We start from the raw sequence: 25922 nt of genomic DNA on the forward strand, positions 1-25922 counted from the left end.
ATGTATTTAACAACGCTTGTTCAATGAATCTGTAAAGAAAATGAAATTCACTTATTGATTTTGTTTACACTGGGAAATATATATAATATACAACTACTAATTTAGATCCTAAATTAATGGATATGTATCGTAAATACATATTTACATTCAATATTGGAGAAATACGATTGAGCATTTCCGAGATTTTGTGCAATCATGATTTTTTCAATCTTAACACTCCCCCTCAAGTTTGGAATGTATATTAACAGTTCCTAACTTGTTAAGTAGAGCAGAAAATTGCGGATAGCTCAAAGGCTTTGTAAAGATGTCTGTTGGCTGCTCTGTTGTGGAAACATGAGTCATCTTTATTATACCTTCTTGAACCTTTTCCCGTAAAAGATGACAATCGATTTCTATATGCTTTGTTCGTTCATGGTAGACCGGATTCGAAGCAATGTGTAACGCTGCTTGATTATCACAATGTAAATTGACATGATGAGGATGTTTGATTCCCAAATCATTTAGGATTGTTTTTAACCAGATAATTTCACAACAAGTGGCAGCCATCGATCGATATTCAGCTTCAGCGCTGGATCGTGACACGGTTGTTTGTTTCTTGGTTTTCCATGAAACTAATGAGCTGCCAAGAAATATGCAATATCCAGTAACCGACCTCCGAGTATCACAGCATCTTGCCCAATCAGCATCACAAAACGCATTCAGCTGGATTGTGGATTCAGCAGAGAAAAATATTCCTTGTCCAGGTGTTTGTTTCAAATATCTCAAGACTCGATGAGCTGCTTCCAGGTGTGGCACTCGTGGTTTGTCCATAAACTGACTCAAAATATGTACTGCATATGTCAAATCAGGTCGCGTGATTGTCAAATAAATTAAGCGACCAACAAGTCTCCGGTACGAAGATGGATCACTGATGTATTCACCTTCAAAGTTGCTTAGGGATAAGTTTTGTTCCATAGGAAAATGAGCAGGTTTTGCACCAAGATAACCAACATCTTCAAGGATCTCAAGGGCATATTTCCTTTGTGAAAAGGTGATACCTTTCTTAGAACGTGCAACCTCTATTCCGAGAAAATATTTCAATTGCCCGAGGTCTTTCAATTTGAACTGATTTTTCAAAAATAATTTTGTATCTTCAATATCTTGCAAGTTGTTCCCTGCAATGACGACGTCGTCTACATAAATGAGGAGAATCGTGAGCTTATTACCTTGGGATCGGACGAACAAAGAATAATCAGCCTTTGATTGTTTGAGTTGGCCTGTTTGAGAGCACTAGAGAATTTTATAAACCACTGACGTGAAGCTTGCTTGAGGCCATACAAGGATTTATGGAGTTTGCAGACCCTTGTCTCCCCCTTTCGTTCGAAACCAGGAGGTAATGACATGTAAACGTCTTCATCAAGATCTCCATTCAAGAATGCATTATGGACATCGAGTTGGTGAAGATGCCAATTTCAAATCGAAGCAACGGCAAGAAGTACACGTACTGTCACAAGTTTTGCAACTGGAGCAAAGGTCTCTCGGTAGTCTAGTCCTTCGACTTGGTTGTATCCTTTGGCTACAAACCTAGCTTTATAACGTTCGACGGTGCCATCGGCTCGCAATTTAATCTTATAAACCCATTTGCACCCCACTAGCTTCTTCCCGGGAGGTAAAAGTTGCAGAGACCATGTGTGATTAGCTTTGAGAGCAGCAAGTTCCTCTTACATAGCAATGTGCCATTTAGGATCACAAATAGCTTGTGCAAAAGAAGATGGTTCTTTTTCAGCTGTAAGAGAAATGGTGAAGGCATGGTGTTTGGCAGATAATCGACCATATGAAAGAACATTAGAGAGAGGATAGGGAGTACCTGGAGCTTCGACCAACGCCGAGTTTGATGTTGGGACGTTCCTTGATGGAAGAGGAATACCAACATGATACTCACGTACATAGCTTGGTGTTACCGTAGTGCGTGAGGGTCGTGATGGAGGTATTTTGGAACGGGTTGAAGTAGGCTGGTTGGGGTTTGGTGAATTTGTAAGTGAGGGAATAATCTGGGAAGAAGCTTCACTGTCAGAATCAGAAGGTTCCTTGCTGGTGAAATGTTCAAGTGGTAATTCTTCAGCGCTTGAAAAACATGGGATAACGTCATTTTGAGATGAATGATGATGTATAGGAATTGTGTCTGCGGCAGCGGAAGGTGGAGGTGAAAAATAAAAAATATTTTCATGAAAAATGATATCTCGTGAAACAAGAGTTTTACCACTTGATATATCATAGACTTTGTAACCCTTTTGGCCATACGAGTAACCTAAGAAAATACATCGGGTGGCTCTGGGATCAAATTTTGTGGGACGGTGATGATGTATGGAGACAAAACACAAACAACCAAATACTCGTAAACGAGTGTATATGGGTTGCTTGTGAGAAATCATCTCAAATGGTGTTTTTCCTTGGAGAAGAGGTGTAGGAGTTTGATTGAGGAGATATGTAGCAGTCAAAATGGCATCTCCCCAAAATTTCTTAGGAAGATTAGCTTGGAATAACAAGGCTCGAGCTACATTTAAGAGGTGTCGGTGTTTTCCTCAGCTACTCCATTTTGTTGTGGGGTGGAAACACAGCTAGTTTGATGTATTATACCCTTATCTGAATAAAAACTTTTCATTGTAAATTCGGGTCCATTATCACTTCGGAGAATTTTGACTTTCGAACCAAATTATGTCTCAATGAGATTAATGAAATTAAGAATATATGAACAGGTATCCGATTTATGATGCATCAAATATGTCCATGTGCAACGAGTGTAGTCATCAACGATAGTAAGAAAATATTGTGCCCCTTGGATGGAAGGAACATGATACCCCCCCAAATATCGACGTGAATTATTCAAAGGCTGTTTTGGTTTGAATGGAGCTCAATGTAAATGGAGAGCGAGTTTGTTTCGCTAAGGGACATATTAAACAATCAAAAATATCACAAAAATTAATATCTCTAACTGAATGAGAAAGCAAACGAAATGCCTTATTCGATAGATGTCCAAGGCGTTGGTGCCAAAGTTTCGGGGGGTAAGGCGTTGCGGTGACTGCATTGCATTTGGTTGTTTCTGGAGTATCAAGATAGTAGAGTCCTCTTTGATCAGTTCCCGTCCCAATCATCTTCCCCGATCGTTGGTCCTGTAGCATACAAGTAGTATTGGTGAATGTGGCTATGTATTTGGAACAATGCACAAGTTTGCTAACAGAAATCAAGTTTAATTTGAAGGAAGGGACACATAACACATTTTTCAAGGTGAAATTGTTAAAATGGACACTGCCTATATGTGTGACAGTGGCAGTGGTTCCATTAGGGAGGTGAACTGATCGGTTGATTACGCAAGATTTTGTCGTCAATAAATCAGCCGAATAAACCATGTGATCTGTGGCTCCGGTGTCAAGAATCCAACATGTCTTTTCATTAATAATTAAAGCACAGTAAGTCATACCTGAAAGATCAGTCATTGCCGATGTATTACCAACGTGATTAGCAATTGAATTGGACTTACTCCCGTTGAGCAATGTCATGAGATTTTGGTACTGGTCAGCTGTGAGAGTGAATTGTTTAGAGGCTGCTGGTACATTGACATCTACATGATTGACTTTGGAGGGAAAATTTTTCTGTTCTCGCTGCTTTAGTTTGTTGCTGCCAAAACTAGTCTTCTGCAGCTTTTGGCAAATGTCAATGGTGTGACCCGGCCAACCACAGTAATCACATTTCAGATGTGCTCGGCATGTCTCGGCAGTGTGTTCAGGTTTGTGACAAGTTTCGCATTGGGCGTGTGGATTTTTGCTTGCAAAAAACTTTTCAGATTTTTTCATATTGTTTTTCACAGCAAATGCCGATGGTTCGGTCAATGGTGCGCCTTTATTCAGTATTCCTCGTTGATTTTCTTCTTGAAGAACAAGTGAATGAGCCTTGTTGATGGTGGGAAGTGGATCCATGAGCAGAATCTGTCCTCGAACTGTGGCATAAATATCATTAAGTCCCATGAGAAATTTCATGGTCTTTTGATTTTGTTGGAACTGTAAGACATCTTTCATAGCACTACATGAGCATTGTGGGAAGCTATATAGTGCATCTCGTTCATCCCATAGCCCTTTAAGCTTGGTGTAATATGTCGCAATATTCATGTTGTCTTGTCTGCAGTTGTATATGGCTTCCTCAACGTGAAAAGATGGACACTATTGGTACGGGAAAAACGATCTTTCAAATCGCTCCAAATTTCGTGAGCATCTTCATAATATATCACGCTTGCTCCAATATCTTGTGAGATTGAATTGGAAATCCATGCCTTTACGAGATTATTGCATCGCCTCCATTGTTGAAGCTCTGTGATGGAAGTCTCCAGTGGTTGTTTGATGGAGCCATTGACAAAGCCTTCTTTATTCTTGATATTGAGAGCCATGAGCATGGCACGGCTCCAACTGCTGTAGTTTTCTCCATTTAATGGTTTTGTGACGAGTGTTAGCCCCGGTTGATCAGAATAATGAAGATAAAGGGGATCATTAGGATTATCAAATTTGTTAGCCTCGGACTTGGCTGGCTTTTGGGTTTCATCTTTTCCTGCCATGTGTAGGCTAGAAGATGATGAGAAAAGAATTGTTGGTGAGGGTGAATTAGGACCGTGACTGCTTTGATACCATGTAAAGAAAATGAAATTCACTTATTGATTTTGTTTACACTGGGAAATATATATAATATACAACTACTAATTTAGATCCTAAATTAATGGATATGTATCGTAAATACATATTTACATTCCATATTGAAGAAATACGATTGAGCATTTCCGAGATTTTGTGCAATCATGATTTTTCCAATCTTAACAGAATCAATATGATGGATTCGATAGCCAAAATTATTCCTAGTGCTGAAAACTCTTGCAAGAATTTTGTTTGATAATTGAAATTCACGTTTTTTAAAATATACAAATTTTAATTCGACTGATTTCCACTCAAATTTCATTATTCCTGGAGTCATAGTTTAAAAAGCATTTTGGTAATATTTGATTCGTTTAAGGGTTCTTTTTTTTTAAAAAAAAAAAAATTGATATCCTATGAATGGGTCCACATATGGATCACCCCAACATGAGCCCGTATCCAAAACATTGGTCTCGTATATGTTTCTACTAGTACTATCAACCCAAAAAAATAAACCGTCAATGGTAAGTAGGAATCTTGCCTGGATGGGTCCAACCCCGAGTAGATGCACCCTAGTTGTGGTGATAATCTAAGTGGAACATGTCAAGGAGTCAGAAGTGAAGAGGTCTTTGACAAGAAGGAGGTGCGACGATTGGAGATATTTCCCGTAAGGGACGAGCTATTAGGTATTGGGTGAGCCCTCCGACTGGCTTGCCCTCCAAGAGGAAGAGTAGATGTAGATTCCTTGGAGTCTGGGCATAGACGAGCCCTACGTATGTGGTCCCATGCCTTGCACGTATGGTATTCTACTTCATATGTGTGGTCCTCATATTCTTCCTATGAATACTGACTTATAATTTCATTCGATCTCACTACTTTGGTTTTTTGAGTGGCGGTTTTGTTATCTTATTTGTATATTTTATATCTGACATGGTATCGGGAGACAATTTTGGGACACCCTCTTGTCCCGTCTAACAATTCGTTCGTGATTTTGAAGTGGGAATATAATGACCCAACCTGTAGCACTTACTAGCGGAAAACTTAGGCATGCAATTGTCTTAAACAGAAACTTAAATCAGAGAAATAATTTGAGGAAAATGGTAAATCAACCCAAAGCAAATCCATCAGAATACAACCGACCAACAGATAAACAACAGAGAAACCATATTGAAGTGCTCAATATCTAAAACCCCAAAGAAAACAAACGTAAAGAACCTCCAAGAAAGGTTATTAGCACCACTCGTAATACTGCCTCGAGCCTCTTGTCTCATCCAACATGAAACCTGCTTCGTCGAATGGGGTGTCCAAGATAAAACCAATGACGCAAGAGACTAACACCTAGTACATAAATATGAGTATACAAGCCAATATGATGCATGCAAATGACGTGACAAGGAAATACTGGATCAACTACATAAATCATACTCAGACTAGGTGCCATGAATGAGTAGTATCATCTGGGGTCCGATCCTATAACTATCTCACACACTCTTTTAGATCACCGTAGACTCGGTCCCATTCATCACGGTAACTTTCGGTGTCAGATCATATATCAAAGATGTAAGGCTAAGCGACCCTACTAGAACGACTATCTCGAATGAGATACATGCTTGACATGATATATGTACATGCAACATATGCATAAAGCAGTAAAACCTGCATCATGACACATAAATACAACATATATGCATGCATACTCGCTAGTATCTCAGTCATTACTTACATATCTTTACTAGATAGGTCGAGTGTAATCAAAGTCTATGGTCCAAGCTTACATTCATCTGATTACCATATCACTAAGACTGATCTAAAATTTTCAAACTAAGCTAATAGATACTTCTAATTGCTACCAAAGATCTAGGACTATACGTGCATCCATCATTAGCTCGCTGATGGAGAAGACCCCAAATTCAAGCACAGTTTCGCTACGATTCCAGAAGCGTCTTGTTATCGCCTGGCCTCAAGTATATGGCTAAAAACACTCAAAAAGTATACTGAAAGTGATAGGAACTCAACAAATTCTATATGAAAATTGAAAAATGAATCTCGGATGACCTATTTATAGGTGGAGTTCAAATGTTCAGATCTCGGGTTCGGACAATCTGATCATGATGTCTTGACACGTATTTGACATCTGTCTTCGAACGCTCCAATCTTTGCTTCGGAAGTTCCGATTGTCTTCAGACGATCTGATCATGCACTTCGGACGATCCAATCTCATGTGACACATGCACTTCGGACGATCCGATCTCATATGCATTCCACATGTCAATAATACTTTGACATCTCACTGGACGGTTGTGTTAGGATGATCCGATCTCGCCACTTGTCAACTTCCTTTTGACTCCTTACTTATATTATATGCGTGTCTACTAGAGTTCGCAAGCTCCGAACACTATTTGGACGGTCCGAACTGACCCTTTGCTTCCGAACCAGTTCATCTGGATCCGAATTACTCAGGTCACCGGATTCCACAGACCATTTTCGGACGTCCTAGAGTTGATTTTTCACTTATTTTTCACATATAATGATCCATTAATCATGTTTACTATTTAAATCTTACAAAACGGAATTTGGATCACTACAGAAACCTCTAAATCATAATTATTAGCCTCGGAAAAAAACACTTTTCAATACCTGTTTTTTTCTCATGAGCTTCTCAATCCACGTAATCTTCGTAAAGAATATATATTTTCACACATCTCTATAGCTCTACTCAAATTTACTCTGCTACTAAATACCTCGTACACTACTAAAATGGACATGCATGACAGAAGTTGAGTAGGTTAAACATTATTTTTGGAAAAATTGATTCCTTGTAAATTATTGCTTCCTTCAGACGACTCTCGAGAAAATCAAATGAAATTCGAATAAGCAACATTGTATTTATTCTTAGCGGTCCAGTGTTAACATTATTGAGACAAATATCTTCTCGTTTCAATTTACTTGTTTTTATTTTCCTGCAAATTAGCGAAACCCCCACAGCCCTAGTTGTTGAGAAATTTAATGTGACAGCAAAAATTAAAGTGAAGCAATCCATTTTGTTGATTATCCACACGTATTTCATTCACATTGTCCCCGGAATAATAGTCTAGCTAGTAATCAAATATTGGATTGTCTTCTAATTACATAATAATTTATAAACACATTACTTGCTACAATTAATGTGCCAAGATATTGACTTGTGTTTTTTTGTGGGATATAGAACGAATGAACGATGCAAAACTTGGAAGATATGGTCGGAGTTACGAATCCTATCACTACAAAGAATTTAGTAATAGACTACACCAGAAAAACTACGATTTTTAATAAAACCGTAGTATTTTTACAATTAACTACAGTTTTTACAGAAACCATAGTTAATGGGCGTTTTTTAAAATATATGTCTACAGTTTTGTAAAAACCATTGTTGTTTGTGTTCTATAACATCGGTTTTTAAAAACCGTAGTCTATGAGCGTTTTTTTTAATAAATAGACTACGGTTATTTAGTACCGTAGTCTATGAGCGTGTTTTTTTTAATAAATAGACTACGGTTTTTTTGTACCGTAGTCTATGAGCGTGTTGTTTTTAATAAATAGACTACGGTTTTTTGTACCGTAGTCTATGAATGTTTTTTTTAATAAATAGACTACGATTTTTTTATACCGTAATCTATGAGCGTTTTTTTAAATAGACTACGGTTTTTGGGACCGTAGTCTATGGACTTTTTTTATTTTTTTTTTATAAGGGGGCTTATTTTGTGAAAGACGACCATACTCGCGCCCTAATCGCATTCATCATCTTCTTTCTCCTTTTGCTGTAATCGATTCTAAGTTTCGGTACTTTTTTTAAATCGATTACAGCGCTTTGATTCTAAGTTTCTCCCCCTTCGTTTTAATCGATTCTAAGCATTAATTGGGTCCAGCTTCTTTCTCAATCATTTTCTGCTGCTGTATTTACGAAGCATAATCGCACGGATTTTGGTATTTAACCAAAATCAGCAACCGGCGCCGTATCAATCGGCCACCTCGCTAAAGCAAAATCGCACGGATTTTGGTATTTAACCACTAATATGCCCTAAATTTTCTCGCCTGTTCTATTTTTAGGGAAGTAATGATCTAGTTTTCATGTTTCTGCTTCACTTTGGTACCCAATTATAATTGCTGGGTTCTAGTTCTGTTCAGATTTTACATTTTGACGGTGTGCCTATGAAAGGGTCTTCTGATATGAATTTATGGCATGGTTCTCGATTTGTTGCTTTGACTTGTGCATGAAACAACTTTATGGACCTATCATTTATGTTGTCCAAGTTATAAATTGTCTGATTTGTGTTCCCTCTGATCTTTCTTGTTTTTGGGTTTTTTCTTCGTCGGGCAGAGGAATCGTTGAGGAGGAGATATAAATTTTCGGGTACGTTCCATTTCGTTTTTGGGTTTCTTTCTACGTATGTTTTACTTTGCATCTTTATGGGCTTTGTCTCAACTCTTAAATGGCATTTTCGGGAAGCTTTTTTACGTTGAAAAGTTTTTTTTTCTTTTCATGTCCATGATATTTGAGATTCAAGATTCTATTTATGATTGTTTGTTGAATGTGATGTTTTTGTGTTGAAACAGAAGGCAAGTTTCTGATTGAATCTGTGACGTCGACTCATTTCAGGTGCATTTTTAATGAGTTGGAGATGTAGATTAGTGAATCTCTGTTCTTCTACTGGCTGCGAAAAAACAGGTCTTGCAATCGATCATCTGGGCTCTCGTGTGTATTGCATTACACCAAAAGATCTAACCACCAATCATTCAACTTGAGTATCTTGTAGGAGTTATTGCCTAAGTTTTAGTGCAAACAAGTGCATCATTAAATCTGCCGTATCCCATATATGATTGTCATCAATTAAAATACTTTCCTGAATGCATTTTCTTCTGGACCTGTGTAATCTTGCTTTATCATGACTATTATTGCGTGCAATATAGTCGATTACTTGTTTCTAAAAACAAGTAAACTTCAGTTATCCTAAATTAGTTGCACAAGTCCAATTGTTGTTATCGAGTGCTCTATTGGAATTTACAAGCTGTTGATGTATATGTTATATTGGCTACAATTTTCCAAACACTAACTGTACATGTTATGAAGATTTTAAATCTCACGTTATTGACTGCATTTTGTTTGAGTTTAATGTTATATTTTATGTTTAGGCTATTATTTATTTGAAACTTCTTGAAGTTATTCTTGTTAATGGTATACATGATGTTTCTTGCTTTCTAAATCAATTAACCTGGATCAAGCTATGCATTACTGTAATAATTGGTGCTAAGATTCTTGATTTTTGCCTTTATTTTGTGCCAAGTTTTGTTGTTCAGGTTACTTGGGACAGCAAAACTCGATACCCAAGAAAATGTAGAAGACGACACCTTGAAGTTCAAGGATTCTGCTTTCATGCTTGGATCTCTTTGTTATCGAAACCGTTCGAGTTTTAATGTCAATTTTAAATGAGAGAAATGTTTGAAAGTTTCCTGTTAGAAGTTCGAAGTTCGAACTTCATTTTCCTTCTCTTTCTCGCTTCACCTTGAAATGGGACTGGATATTTGGCACACTTTACTGATCAATGACTTGGGTGTATAGTGTTTTAATGTCCATTTTTATATCTCACTTGGCTAATATATATTTTCTCAATGAAACACTTCTTGGCTTCTTGCAGGTGGACAAGGCAACATCTGAAGCTGGTTTTGTAGGTGCATTTTCCCCCAAATCTTATTTTTCAGATCATTCTCTGTGGTTTAGTTGGCATTAGTTTAGGAGGCGGTCTGGTTCTTTCATCTTGGTTTTTAGAATTTATTCCTGCTCCAGAGAGAGGTACATGGATGTTAGTATGTTCTCAGCGTTTTGGACAAAATGGAACAATTCTTAAAGCTTCATTGCTTGGGTATGTGATAGCTAATTAATTCTTGTTTATAGTGACTGTTCTCAGCGTTTTGGACAAATTGGAACAATTCTTGAAGCTTCTATTGCTTGGGTATGCGATTGCTAATTCTTGTTTCTTCAAATATATATACGTGACTTATTGGTTTTTCCTTTGGTTGAGTCTCCATAATTTGGTTGTGACTCAACTTAAATTTTATAGAATAGGTTGATGCATTATTAGAAAATGATAAATGAGACGAGGTAATATTTGATTGGGAGCTTCTGAAATATAAATGTATTGGTGAAGTGTATATACATTCTGCAGCTCGTGCACATATATTATTGATTGCAACAGAGGAGTTCATGACGTATATGCTATAGGAAAATCTTCTTATCTTCTGCTTGCTACAGCTCTTGGTATCCCCAAACATGCGGGTTCTTTTTCGGGAGGCCCTTTCGACGGTGCACTGAGTTGGGATAATATAAGCTTGCTTGAGCTCATGTATTCGATCAGACAAATACCTTTATTCAGAACTTTCTTAATTAGATCATTCTAAGGTGTTTAGGTAGTTTTAAATTGTAGGTTCTTCTGAGTCGTAAGGATATTCCGTAGCCCCGGTTATCCATATGAGAGAATTTTGAGAACATTTGAGTTTCTGAAGGAATTATTTGGTGATCATGTACAGGGAGGCATTCTTATCAAAAAAAAAATCATGTACAGGGAGGCATGATCCAATTACACGGTCTGAATTTTTCATGCATGTAGAATGAACTCCAAAGCAGAAACAACACAAATGCTAGTTAATTTGTTAGCCATACAACGATGGGTAGCGAAACCACATCAAAATGGATCCAGATCGAAGTCCTCATTGGGAGCCAGAGATACTGATTCTGCAAGTGTAATGAAGGTTACTAAATAATGAATTCCTCTATTTTATAGTTTGCATGAAATCATTCAAAATTTGAATTTTTTATTTTGAGTTATTTTGTAATAATAAAAAAATTGAATATTAATTTTATTTTTGAATTTTGTGTAATTTAAAATATTGAAGGTTTTCTTCTCCGAATTTGTGGCAGGTTGACAAGAAATGAATTGTCATTTCTACGGTAAGAAATGTCATTCTTACCGTATTCATCGTCTTCATCGTCTTATCTTACCCGCCCCGGACAGGATTGTGTGACAGCATTTGCTGCTTAAATATTGTTTTCTCATGTTGTATGTTCTAGTCTCATCTGTTGTTTGTCTTTCTATAGTTTCTTCTATGTGCAGGGGATGGTCAGAAAATGTTAGGTTTTTGTGTGCTTCTGTAAATGTATTTTATTCTGCTGTGGCATATGCATTTTTCTATACTTATATTTTAAGCTATTTCGGAAAAGTAAATCTTAATATTATTTCATTTTTGTTGTTAGAGGCTGCTCGCGATAGGGAGAAGGAGTTACTACATGAGATAACGGATCTACAACAGAGGTATGCATATATTTTAGATGACGGAAGTTTGTCTTGTAGTCGATCATTGGACACAGGATTAGAGAAACATATTCCTTGAAGAGAACAAAGGGCTATGTCAATTCATAACATAACAAGCAAAGGAGATAACTTGACAGGGTCGAGGCCACGTATCATGATCATAACAAGGAAAGAAACATGTGTCTTGACCAATCATGGGGAAGTCTCTCCAAAAGCAAGGGAGCCAGGCTTCGAGCTAGTTTTAGCAGAGCCAGAAAGATTAGGAAGATTAGGAATTTATGACCATTTTTTACTCTATTTTTTAGTGTGTATGAAACTAGGATTCAAAATTTTTAATTTTGAGTAATTTACAATACTGAAAAATTGTATATTAAATTTTATTTTTAAATTTCAAATTATGAGGAATTTATAATATTGGAAATTGTATTTTTTTTGTTTTATACATAAAAAAGACAAGGGTGAAAAATCGTTATGAAAGGGGTCTTCAAAACCGTTGTTAAAAGTTATGTAGTTAAAAGTGTAATAGAAAAGACTACGGTTTTTAACCGTAGTCTTTAACGACAAAAGACTACGGTTAAAAACCGTATTCTTTTGTTGTTATAGACTACGGTTTTTAAAGTTGAAAGTGCGTTCATAGACTACGGTTAAAAATCATAGTCTTTAACGACAAAATACTACGGTTAAAAACTGTAGTCTTTTGTTGTTATAGACTACAGTTTTTAACCGTAGTCTATGACCATACTTTTAACTACATGTCTATAAACTACGGTTTTAAACCCCCAATTAACTACGTTTTTTCACCGTAGTCTTTCAGCATTTTTGTTGTAGTGTATGATAAGTCAAGATGTAAAGAAGATAAACGGCTCGTCTACTAAAGTTATTATTCTCACACAAACGTTAGAATAAGTCATGTTGAATATAAATTATATAATAACTCGCTATAAACTACTCCCTTCGTCAGGGACATCTCCAGAAAATTCAAGGCCTTAGGCTAATTTTTAGGAGAATGTCATATAATAAATTTTTTTAATTAAATATCTACATGATCATTTCATTTAATAATAAAAATTCTAAATTATTGCAACTAAAAATAATGACATAAACATTTATTTTCATCGGAAGAAGAGAAAAATAAAATAGAACTAAAAAAGAACTCAATGAAGTCTTTCTAATCTCACGAGTCAGAGATAAATATAATACAAATGCAATATGAATCATCAAATTAAGAAGCGTAAATAGTTTATTTTTGTCACAAAAATTACAATTTAAATTCTAACATATGCAAGTAATATTAAGTAAAAATCAATCTAAGAACCAAATAAACAAATTACAGTATCTTATAATCTTCGATTCAAAAAAGGTCAATAAAAAATATATAAGCATCAACCACAATAAACAAATAGACAAGAAAATCACATTCAACAAACAATGACATAATATTTGACACAATTTAAACACTAACTCAAATGCATCAATTTAACAAAAAAAATTTTTTTATAGAATAAATAGAGTTTTTTAAGGCAAAACATATGAGGAGAAAAATACAAAAAAAATTGACAACTTTTTCAAATTTTTAACAAAATAATTGATAGACTCCCTTAAAGTTTTAAATGGATAAACGAAAAATAATAATTAAAAAAATTTGAGTCATCCCCTTGGAGCCTGCCATGCCTTCGTCTAACTCATTTAACTAGGTTTGTATGTGTTTTCACACATATTAAAAAAATGTTTGGAAAAATAAATTTTCTAAAGCAATTTCTTACTTTGTCCTTATTTAATTAAGATTTTAATGGATATTAATTTAATTAGTGCAAACTGGTAAAAGAGTATAAAAAGATAGCATTAAATATAGAAACTAGACTATATATTATATATAACTGGAACAAATGAAAAAGTAAATATATAACCTAAAATGAGTGGACGAATGAATTAGAGTTGGAGGGTGATTTTGAAAAATCTATAATCTAAGGGAGTGTTTGCAATCACTAAAAAAAAGTGATTGTTAGTTTTTGACTTAAAAAAATTATTTTCATGTGTTTTTTAAACCTAGATTATGTGTTAGCTTATGTTTAACTTAATTGAAATCCAAAAGCTAGTCATGTGGTGATTATGATTTTCCAAAAGTGATTCTAATAAGAAGGTCATTGCTAAAATCACTCTAATCACTTATTTATCAAACACTACCCAACTTTGATTTTTAGATTTTCACATTTGTTTCCAAACACTACCAACTTTTAATTTTTCTTAACTTTTTTATAATCTATAAATTAATCACTTCTACAAAATCACAATCTATTGCAAACACTTCCTAAATCATTTTAACGATCATCATAAATTCATAATATGGAGTGTTTGCAACATCATGTGAACACATAAAAAAAAATCTATAATCACATGTTTTTAGAGATTGCAAACACGGCTAAGTCACCTAGTAAAAAGTAATTATTATTTTTTAAAAAAAAAGGAAAAAATGGAAAGAAAGTGGATTTGCAATTTGCATGCCGCCATAGTGATTTATCGAATATGCAAATGGTACCACATGAATGTACAGATTGGAATAACAGATTCTAGAGCAAGCATGGTCGCAATTGGTGGCCATTTGTTTGCCTGTCTCTCTCTATATATGCCTGATTATGACAAAATTTAACAAAATAATTTACTCACATAACATTGTAATCAAGCATAGAAAAAACACACCACCTTTAGCTTATCTGACACAATGAAGATCATTATTTGAAACGAAATCTCAAATTCAAGATCTAATAGTTTCACTCTCCAGCTCTCCGCAGTCGGCTCTATTATCGACCCCCACAAAACTTGGGCAATTACTAAACTGGTGTAACATAAAATTTCCCAATCCTCATATATGCACATGTCCTTATCAAGGTTACAACTGCAGCATTTGAAAACAACTGTAGTCAGTGGCACCTGTCTGTTCCTTTTCAGTCCAATGCTGGCATCAAAACACCAAAGAAAGATTACATTTTGATTCTTGAACAAGTAATGAAGCTCAAATATTATCCACTGGGATAAAATCTTCTGAGGTGGCCTTTTGTTTTCATCCCCCCTTTTTTTTCAGAGATTCCCTTTCCTGTACAAATTTTTCCGGGTAGTTTTCGTTTCTCCGATCCTCGGATGAGCTATGGATGCTAGTTATCTTCCTGATTGGAACGCTGAAGTCGAAGGTCATGTCGCCGTGCCTAATCAGAGAAGGCAGTTGGGGTAAGTGTAAAGAAAAGAAGAAGATATCCTTGAATAATTTTTTGTTTTATGACATAATTATTTGTTTCATGACTTTGCAAAATTATGTTGGCTAAACTGCAGACTAGATAATGGGCTAGTGGAGCTGTTATGGCAGAATGGGGAGGTGGTTTTGCATAGCCAAACTCGACGAAAACCGAGCCATGATCTCCTGAAGTCCAAGCAAGTTGACGAGAATGACCAAACAACTACGATTCAAGATGATGAGACGATCTCATGGATCCATTGCCCAATTGACGAGGCTTTCGACAAGGAGTTCTGTTCCAACTTCATGTCTGGAAATCCCCAGTCTACCGCGGTTCAGGATGACAAGCACTCCGGGTCCATGGAATGCGAAAAGCCTTTCAGGTTTAGAGCATCGGCAGTTAACCATGTTTACCAAACTTCACAACCGCCAACTTTTGCCCCACCTCCAAGATTTGAAACCTTAGACTCAGCCCTCCAAGATCAGAGCTCCGGACACGTTAGAAAAGCCGGTAATCTCGACTTTACAGGTAAAAGGCCATTATACAATCACATGGGACGAAGTGAGAATCATGAATTATCGGCTCGGACGGTAGGGTCAAGCAATTGTGGCAGCAATCAGCTTGCATCTAGCTGTGGTATCGGTAGAGGAACTCTGTCAGCAGGGGTGAACCAGAACCATACACGAAATGTGAGCCCTCGAAGTGGAAACAGGGAAAGAGAGACGCACGACCAAGCCATTTCGTCGTCCTATGGAGGATCCGGCAGTAGTTTCTGGAAAACCAGCAATCAGTCTAATGACACTAGTTGCCACAAAAGGAAGAGCAGAAATGTGACAGGATCTGAATGCCCAAGTGATGTATATGCTCATGACTCTTAGTTTTATGTATCTTTTGTCCAATGAAATACTGCTGAAATCTAAAAACCTATGATGCAGGCTACTGAATTCGAGTCAGCTTCAGGGAACAAGACATTTCAAAAAACTGGAACGAATCGTAAGAGCCGTGTAGCTGAAGTGCACAACTTATCCGAAAGGGTCGGATTCTTGTGTTTCACTTCATGATTTTATTTATGTACTGCTTCACACCGATCCCTCTGATCTTTTCCTGTTTCATTCACAGAGACGGAGGGATAGGATCAACGAGAAGATGAGGGCATTGCAAGAGCTCATCCCTCACTCCAATAAGGCATTTTCTTTTTGTTATATATGAATTTGTGACAAAAAATATATTCATATGGTATCTGGAAGTTATGCAGTAACTTGTGAAACTGTCCGCTCTTTTTTTTCGTGTAAGGTAATCCAAATACTTGATAAAATGTTGATGTCTTGTTATGTAGTCAGATAAAGCATCCATGTTAGACGAGGCGATCGAATACATGAAATCCCTTCAATCCCAAATCCAGGTACAAAATTTGGTATCTAAAAGAAAATTTTGGTTTCTTTTTTTGCCTGTCTGAAATACTATGTGTAGTATGACCAGTTAATGTGGATGGGAAGTGGAATGTCACATATGGTGCTTCCAGGCATGCAACAGTTCATGCCTCGAATAGGAATGGGAATCGGCCCTGCGACGATTCCCTCAATCCCCAATCTGATGCATCTATCAAGGATGCCACTCGTTGATCAAGCCATGGCGATGAATCCCACGACAAATCAAGCTACGGTCGGCCTGAGGCCGGGTTTGAATCCTGTGAACTATCAAAACCAAATGCAAAATCCAGGCTTTGCTGAGCAATATGCTAATTACATGGCTCTCTGCTCAATGCAAAATACCAATTCACAGGTTCGTTACACAATCTCTCCACAGATATAAATATTCCTTTTTCTCGGATTCTTGTCATTAAAATGTCACTTAAATTTGTGTTACTATTTGTAGCCTATGAACATGTTCGGGTTCGGCTCACATTCATCACAGCAAAATCATCATGCTTCAGCACCAACTGGAAATGGCAATGGATCTGTTCCGTGAGGCGAGTGACAGCCGCAATCTCTGCTAACATGTCTAAAAAATTATTATTATTAATTTTTTTTTTGTTAAACAATAAAACCTGTTACAGGTAAAATTATTGTGATCTTGGAATGTAAATTTGAAAGTTGAACTGTTTTAATTTATCATTTTTAAGACTGAAGTTTTCAGCATTCAGCAATGTAATTCGACTTATTCTTGTTATTATTTTGTTAAAATCAATTGTGGTTAATATTTGTTCATTTGTAAATGATGTTCGGAATGAAAATGATGTTATATATAGTTAACGAGGTATAATATGCGTGAATACTCTATGATCCTTGACCATATAACCTGTTATATTAATTTCTATTATTGGATTTAGATTTGGTCCCCTCTCCTTCGAGTACGTGTGTAGGAAATTAAGCGGATTGTCATTTTCATAAATCGTTGTACCGTGCCGATGATTTATTGCTATTTTTGGTGTCAATTCTCAAATTTTAGACTAGACTAGATTTCGAGCTCCACGTTTAATTATTACTAGCATAATCGCACACACACAAGCATTGCGTGTGTATAAAATCATATAATATATTTAATATTATATGTTATATATAAATATTATATTTAAATTTATTTTTTTTCTCATTTATGATATAATATAAAAATAAATTTTAAATTTATTTATCAATTTATCTTATTTATAATGTTTATGTTTAAAAATATGAAAATTTGAAATATCGAAATTTGAAAAAAAAAACAAATAAAAATAAAATTGTAATTTTTTTTATCACATGAGGGCAATTTCGGAAAATAAAAAGATAGTGTCTAAGGGAAAGATTCTTTATATATAGGGAGAGATAACAAATCTTATTTCGCAAATTTTTTTTACCGCGTCTTGAGTTCAAAACTTAATTACAACCAATCTTCTTCGGCAACTAAAAAAAATGTCTCTCATAAACTATTATTTTTACTAGTGAAAAATGCACATGTTTTGCATCTGTAAAATAGAGGTTTTTTTATATGTAATTTTTTTTAAAAGCAAAAAAAATAGTGAGTGGAAGGTTTAGTGAGATAGTGGATAAGAAAGGATAATTACGGAATAAGAAATTTTGATGTCATCAAAGTTAGTTAGTAAAGTAGGCTCATCTTTTATACTCCATCCGTTCCAATAATATTGTCCACGTTTTTTTTTGTCTCAAATATATAGTCATATACCATATTTAGTAATATTTTTTTATACTTCTTTACTAATATACCTCTATTAACTACACCTTGAAAATTGTGCAATCATTTTTTAATACATTAAATAAAGATAAAATAGAAAATTTATATAAAATTTACTTTTCCAATAACTTTTTCTTATTACGTGTGAAAAAGAAAAGATAACAATATATATGAGACAGAGGGAGTATAATAGTATAGATTATAATATATTGAAAAACTCAATGAATGAAGATTAAATAAGAAAGATATAATAACCTTTAAAAAAAAGATAAGAAAGATATAATAAAAAAAAAGTCTCCCCTCAATATATTTCAACTCTATTTAAAATTATTCTTCCTACAAAGAAACTCGTCTTATTCTTAAATATTCTTCAAAATAGTCTTTTATTTGTTAGAATATTAATTTGTTTCTTTTACTTCAAATATTTTGTTTGAAAATTGAAAGTAAAAAAAATTAATACAGTGCAAATGCCATTTTTGTTGTGAATGTTTTGTTGTGCTCAATATAATTATTACCTTAGTTTTTAATATTGACTATTGTTTGATCTAGTTTTATTTTTGTACGATTTGAGATATTTTTTTAAAAAAAATGAAAGACACTGTATTGTTACTATTTTCAAATAAATTTGAATATATCTTCTAATATTTTTCATTAAAAAAATCGTAAACCGATCAAAACTGTTCAAAATCGTAAGACTAATTTTACACGTAAAACTGTGATAATTTTTTTAAATACTAATTGACCGCATATAACAATTCGGTTTGATTTTTTTTAAAAAAAATCGTAAAGTTTTACCATGATCACTCCTTAATACATACAAAGATTAAAAAGAATTCTGCACTCATATTGCATGCATTCTTCTTATTCTTCTTTCTATTCATGGAGATTTGGTTGTACAACTTGTGATTTGTAGTGTTACTATCATGAGTTTGAAGTTGTATATCGGGAGACGATTGTCATATCTCGTGTGCAATATGTTCGGGACAAATTTTTCTTAAGAACATAATTTTCTTTGGCCTCAACTTCAAATTTGCTAACATAATTTTTTAGTCTCGTTATCTTTCATGTTTCATATGTCTTGAAGGTGTTTTGGAGAAATCTCACTACCAACCAAATCTTAATTTCAACCGAACAATCTAGTCTTAATATTAGATGCACACATCGAAATGGCTTTAAAACATTGCTTCCTCGAGAAATGATTTTCTAAAAAGCCATTTTTTTTTCAAAACAAAAAATTATTGTGAGACCGTCTAATTAATGTATTAATTTTGTGAGATAGATATTTTATTCAACTCAATTTATAAAAAAAATATATATTATTTTTTATATTAATAATAATAATTTTCACTCTGAATTTGTGAATAAATAAATATCTTTACCCGTTTTTAAATCATGCAGCGAAACATACTGTTTATTCATATTTAATATTTGGATTGAGTAACTTGTGACGTTGGAGGAACTTAGTTAGGTGAATTTCAAATTTATTCAATTAATTTAAGCATTCCTTAAATTAAAAACTATGATAAATTTTGAATACATCCAAATTCAAAACGTATTGACACATGTATTTTAGCAAATATATTTATGTTAATGATGAATTTTAAATTCATAATTTCTAAATTCTTGACTTATTTGAATTGATCAATAATTTCAAATTCTAATTTTAAAAAATTTATTAAGGACGAGTTTAAATACACTCAATAATTCATTCCCCAAAATCAAACACATTAACCCAATCGCAGGTTCACAACCTTATAATTAATTCGTCCGAAATAATCGAATCTAGCATAAAAAAATAAAATTAACACGTAATTATTTATCTGTATTCTAGAAATTTTTAATGATCAGATTATGAAATAAAATTGAATAATTCGAAATGTAGATTTATTTATTTATTTTTTTTAAAAAAAAAGAGCGGTTGGCCAATAAAGCAAATGTACCAGATTGGTTAGAAACTAGAAATTCAGGGACTAAAAGTAAAACTTTATAACCTTTAAAGGCCGCGATGAACAAACTCCCAAAACCAGAGGATATTACATAATTTTTTTTTTCTCTCCTACAAATGGAATTATCCACAAAAATATCTAAAAATTAGAAAAATCAAGAGCTACCATCGGAACTGCGGGCGGCCTGCTGTCTCGTTGAATTCGCGTGTTGAGTCTGGAAGCTGAGCTGAAGCTGTGGAGTGTGAGATTCTTGAAAACAAATGCCTCAAACTTCAACAATTTTTCTTGAATCCTTCATTTCAGTTCCATCCCCTAGAATTTCAAGGTCTTTTTTATTTCTCTTGTTCCACATTTCCGTATGTTAATTTAACTCTGAAATTCCGACGATATGTAGAAGTTTTTTCTTAAAGCTCAAAATTTTTTTTAATGCCACACGAGCATTTTGTATTGTTTTTGTTACTTGTGTGCTGCTATTTCCGGGAAAATGGAAAATTGGATATGTTTGTTGATATGGGAGCTAGTTTGTATGGGTGGTGGTTTTGAAGTACTTTGGAGAAAGGTTGATTTTTGCTGTTGTATGTGAAAGATGTCCTAAATGCGTGTGATTACTTTGCAGTAAATCGAATGGTTGTGAGAATTTAGTTGGTGTCAATATTCACGTATGTAAGAGGGCACAAGTAGTCTGTCTTGGTATGTTGGCACCAAGAAAGTTCATGCAGAGGAGGAAGAAAGTGGAGGTTTTTAAGGATGCTGCGGACGAAGCAGACCAGAAGAACTGGAGAAAAATAATGCTTGAAATTGAGGAATCGGATTCTGCGGTTGCAGTGCTCAGGAGCCGGAGACCCAAGAGCGAGCCTCTCCCTAAAGACTTGGTTGTAGGGACCCTGGTTCGGTTTAAACAGCTCAAGAAGTGGAACCTTGTTGGTGAGGTGTGTAATGCGTCGTGGTGATTCTAATCTATGTCTTTTACACATTTAGAATAAATTGAGTTACTACTTGTATTTTTTGTATGCAGATAAAATACAATCATGAATTCTTGAATGAATACATTTGAAGTTCCAATGTTGTTGCTGATAAATTTTAAAAGTTGAAGATATCTAGATACTGGATTCTATCATGATAGAAATATTTATTTTACATTTTACATTTAGCATATAATATTTGGTAAGCAAGAACTAAATAAAACTTTCCGATAGAGGGTAAAATTTGGTGTTATAAGGACTTTTTTACTTGAAATTTTTGTTTTATTTTTTAAAATTTTGGGTTCACTTCAAATTTATTTCTAATTATTCTTTTTGCAGAATCTCTGAGGCCCAAATTTTCCTGGAGCACACATGTTTTTTACATTGTTTCACTCATTTATTTGTTTATTTTCTAGATTCTTGAATGGCTTCGGACCCAACATTGGTGGGATTTTAAGGAGATGGACTTCTTGATGCTCATAACTGCCTATGGAAAGCAAGGAGATTTTAATAAAGCTGAGAGGGTTCTAAGCTACATAAACCAAAAAGGATATGCGCCTCATGTCATATCTTATACCGCTCTTATGGAGGCATATGGAAATGGGGGTCAATATAATAAAGCAGAAGCTATATTTCGAAGGATGCAATCTTCAGGCCCTGAACCCTCTGCTGTGACATATCAGATTATTCTTAATACATTTGTTAAGGTAACGAAATCCATTAATTTCAACAATGTTATGTGTAGCACACCATATTATAACGTGTTACTGCTGTTGTGAAGCTTCAGAATATGAAGAATGATCTTACAGTTTTACAGCAAGTAACTATTAGTTTGACTAAAGTCTGTAAGAAAAATTTCAACAGTAGGTTTCTCAATTTATGGTCTCCTATTGATGCGTCGTGCTTACTGGAGGATGCTGTTATAATATTAACCAAGGCTATGAACTTTGAGTTCTTCTACCTAACATCTCAGTTTTTTTTATCAAATTAACAATGTGACTTGGAGTATTGATTTGTTTATTGTTTGTAAATCCTTAATGAATCAGAAAAGAATGACTGGTTCAAAATGATCGTGCAAAAGGACTGCTTATGGTGCTTGTAACACTTTTAAGAGCGAAATTTCAAGAGCTTCGAGAGTCACAAATCTATGAGGGGGGTTCTTAGCTGCTATGAATTTTCCAAATGATAGATGCCACAGGAAACATGACTTCTTCCCTATATTTCGGATTTTATTGTTGATTTAATGATGCATCTAAATTATTTCAGGATTCTGTTCTTAATTGTGTGATAAGACTTGATTTTTTTTATTAATAAGGGTGCGTTTTTTCATTTATAGAAGCATATCTTGGATAATTTGTGTGCTCCTATATATTGATGATACTATCGGCTGAAACCTTTTTTGCAACATTGGGCTGCTGCAGGGAGACAAGTTTAGAGAAGCTGAGGAAATCTTTGAAACCCTTTTAGATAAAGAACTTTCACCTTTAAAACCAGACCAAAAAATGTTCCACATGATGATTTACATGTACAAGAAGGCTGGAAGTTACGACAAAGCTCGACAACTGTTTGCATTGATGCCTGAGAGAGGAGTTCAGCAAACGACAGTTACTTATAATAGCCTGATGTCATTTGAAACTAACTACAAGAAGGTCGCTAATATGTTTGACCAGGTAGGTTCAAAAGTATCAGCATTTTCATTCAGCCTGCTATTTTTTTCATATGATTTAACTGAAATTGTTCTGCTTTGTTTTCATTGAGAGCGAGTGTTGGAGAATGGCAATCAAAAGGCCTAAAATGTTACTTTGAGGTGCATAGATGGTCTAAGCCACGAACAACAATTTCCTGATGATGTCAACTTTGTATAGGGAGGGTGTGCTTCAAACATAAAGCTTAGACGTGTTGGACATGTCAACGCACACTGGAGAAATATTTTTACTTTTAGTCTAGATTCAGTCTTGCTAAAGAAACATCAGGTGTTGAAATATTTTAATGGAGGAACTTATTGGGACTTTAAACAGGTCGAGAATTCAGGGAAAGCTTTTGTAGCTTTTGTTTATGTTTTGTCTTCTAAATCTAAATCCAGCTGTACTCTATGGTAACTCGGTATACTTTTTGACTGATAGATAGAAACACTTCTAAAGAAAAGAATCCAACTGCTGTATCTGATTGGTGCCTGCAGATTCTATGGGTTTGCTGCGTATCCCATCATGCTATTCTAAGAACAAATAGTTTGACAATTCAGTATTTTTAGGGCCATGCGATGATTGAAATTGTCCCTCAGTGTAAAATTGGATTCAGAGTTAAATTATGGTAATTTTCCATGTTTTGCTGCATAGTGCAAGTGGACAATTCACCAACTTTTTTATGAAACTTTGTAATTCTAGATGCAAAGAGCTGGCATTCGACCTGATGTTGTAAGCTATGCACTGCTCATTAATGCCTATGGAAAAGCTAGGAGAGAAGAAGAGGCATTGGCTGTATTTGAGGAGATGCTTGATGCTGGCCTTAGGTGTGATTCCCAATAATATCTTCATTTCCAAGTTGTACAGTCCATTTGACCTTTATTTTTGGCAAAATGAAAATAATAATTCAGACTCTTACATCCTCAACTCCGACTCAATAAAGCATTCTTACTCTTGTAAAACAAAATGCAGCTGATCTTTTTTCCATTATTTGTACACATAACTAAAATAACCACACCACCAAAGCGATAAACACATCTTTGTGAACCAGAGACAGCATCATTAAAAAGTCACCAAATATTGAAGCAACTTCTTGTTTCCTTGTGAATCTAAAAGCCCGTAATTGGAACCTATGTTATGCCAAATCAAAAAGTAAACACTCAATCTGCCATGTTCTAGTTCCCATCAATATTCAGTTGATAATTGTGAAGTCAGTTGATTGTAATGGCTAGACAAAATGACAAATATATGTCTACTTTCTCAACTTATATAGTTCTCCCAACAGGCCGACACAGAAAGCATACAACATCTTGCTTGATGCGTTTGCAATCTCAGGAATGGTGGAGCAGGCACGAATTGTTTTCAAGAGCATGGGGAGAGACAGGTGATGTTTTTCTTATATAGTTTATTTCCCCTTCTTACTTGATTCTCAGGTATTATTGAATGATTCCTTGGTGCACTGCTTCCTTAACCTCTTGTCATTTACCTCACTTTTGATTTGAACTTTAGATACAGCTATGTCGTAAACTCGTAATAGGCTAATAATGAAACAAAATCATTGTTTGTGTAAGTAGATTCCTTTTGAAGCCAAGGATAGAAAAAATTGAGAAAACGAAATCCCAGAAATCATAATCTTAATTTCAACCCCATGGTTTAAACATGAAATGCTGTGAATGAGATTCATGGAGGCGGCATGGTAAAAATTAACGGAAATATTGGATGGCTGTAAGTTAGCTGTTTTCTGATTTTGGTCTTCCTTCTTTTAAGAGTTTAGGAGGGAATTAGATTTGAATGGCTTACTTTCCAAATGGTGATTGGGATTAGGGATTCATTAACATGAAAGAGTTCTGGCTAGTCGCTAACCCCTTTTTTTACTGTCACCTGTGTGCCCTCCACTCACTTAATTGAGTTTGTTTAGAAGTTGGTCTATAGTACATGTCATGGCACAAGGATCTTCCTTCCATTATCAAGTAACATGATCTAGTTGCTGATAGACTGATCGTTCATTGAAATTCCTTTATTTGGAATACGTACGTGTTTGTAGAGAATTTAATTTTACGAGTCTTGCTTATTATTCATCTACTGGCCAATCTTGTTTAGCTGATTACACATGGAATCGATGAATATACCATTTGGAATGAATAATGGACTCAACAGTGTAGTGTGATAATTTGATTCTCGTTTTTGTTCCGCAGATGTACACCAGATCTTTGTTCCTATACAACTATGCTCTCAGCATATGTTAATGCATCTGATATGGAAGGTGCTGAGAAGTTTTTCAGAAGGATTAAACAAGATGGATTGGAACCAAATGTTGTCACCCACGGAACTCTGATAAAAGGTTACGCCAAAGTAAACAATCTCGAAAAGATGATGGAGAAATATGATGAAATGCGTGCTGCCGGGATCAATGCTAATCCAACCATTTTCACCACAATCATGGATGCTTATGGCAGAAACAAGGATTTTGGTGGTGCAGTGGTTTGGTACAATGAAATGCTATCGAGTGGCATCCCTCCTGATCAGAAAGCGAAGAATGTTCTCTTATCTTTGGCAAAAACAGCAGAAGAACAAATGGAAGCTAATCAACTAGTAGAAAGTCGGACATTTGAACGGCTTCTAAAAGATGTCAGTAGTGATGAAGTGAATGATATGAATGATGACAGTGAAGTTGAAGATGCAGATGAAGATGAAGAAAAAAGATTTACATTTGAAGATGAAGAAGATGATTTGACAAAACATATAGCAGTGGTTATCGAGGTAACCAACATGTGAGATTGTGAGAATCTCATCTGTAAAGCTGTGTTTTTTTTTATTTTTTACAACTCTTATATGTTAGTGGTTGGTAGAACAATTGGAACCGGGCTTCAATTTTGAAAGTGATCCAGTGCAAAATGTTAGCTGTATTCTTGGGGCCTCGGTCTTTTTCAAGAGTTTAT

At 34.9% G+C, this 25922-nt stretch overlaps 3 protein-coding genes across 4 annotated transcripts; 2 read left to right on the forward strand and 1 right to left on the reverse strand.

The window, feature by feature from the left end:
- Nucleotides 1–4138: 4138 nt before the first annotated feature.
- Nucleotides 4139–4582, reverse strand: LOC140890066 (uncharacterized). Its single transcript, XM_073297822.1, has one exon. The coding sequence runs from the start codon at nt 4580–4582 to the stop codon at nt 4139–4141; it is 444 nt and encodes a 147-aa protein (XP_073153923.1).
- Nucleotides 4583–14706: 10124 nt separating this feature from the next.
- LOC140891556 (transcription factor PIF5-like) lies at nt 14707–17406 on the forward strand. 2 transcript variants are annotated; one of them, XM_073300109.1, is made up of 7 exons: nt 14707–15217; nt 15320–16079; nt 16158–16256; nt 16342–16407; nt 16559–16624; nt 16693–17004; nt 17098–17406. In XM_073300109.1, exons 1-7 carry the CDS (start codon nt 15138–15140, stop codon nt 17188–17190), a joined length of 1476 nt encoding a protein of 491 aa, XP_073156210.1. In that variant the 5' UTR covers nt 14707–15137; the 3' UTR covers nt 17191–17406. The 2 variants fall into 2 exon arrangements, with proteins under 2 accessions (XP_073156210.1, XP_073156211.1); XM_073300110.1 differs by having other exon boundaries at nt 16702–17004; nt 17098–17405.
- Nucleotides 17407–20440: 3034 nt separating this feature from the next.
- Nucleotides 20441–25905, forward strand: LOC140891206 (pentatricopeptide repeat-containing protein At3g59040). The gene is made up of 7 exons (XM_073299576.1): nt 20441–20664; nt 20956–21268; nt 21718–22008; nt 22723–22971; nt 23686–23810; nt 24269–24367; nt 25179–25905. The coding sequence occupies exons 1-7, from the start codon at nt 20600–20602 to the stop codon at nt 25756–25758; spliced, it is 1722 nt and encodes a 573-aa protein (XP_073155677.1). The 5' UTR covers nt 20441–20599; the 3' UTR covers nt 25759–25905.
- Nucleotides 25906–25922: the final 17 nt, after the last annotated feature.

The sequence above is a fragment of the Henckelia pumila genome, chromosome 3 (genome assembly GCF_033568475.1).
Source record: "Henckelia pumila isolate YLH828 chromosome 3, ASM3356847v2, whole genome shotgun sequence".
Taxonomy (NCBI): Eukaryota; Viridiplantae; Streptophyta; class Magnoliopsida; order Lamiales; family Gesneriaceae; genus Henckelia; species Henckelia pumila.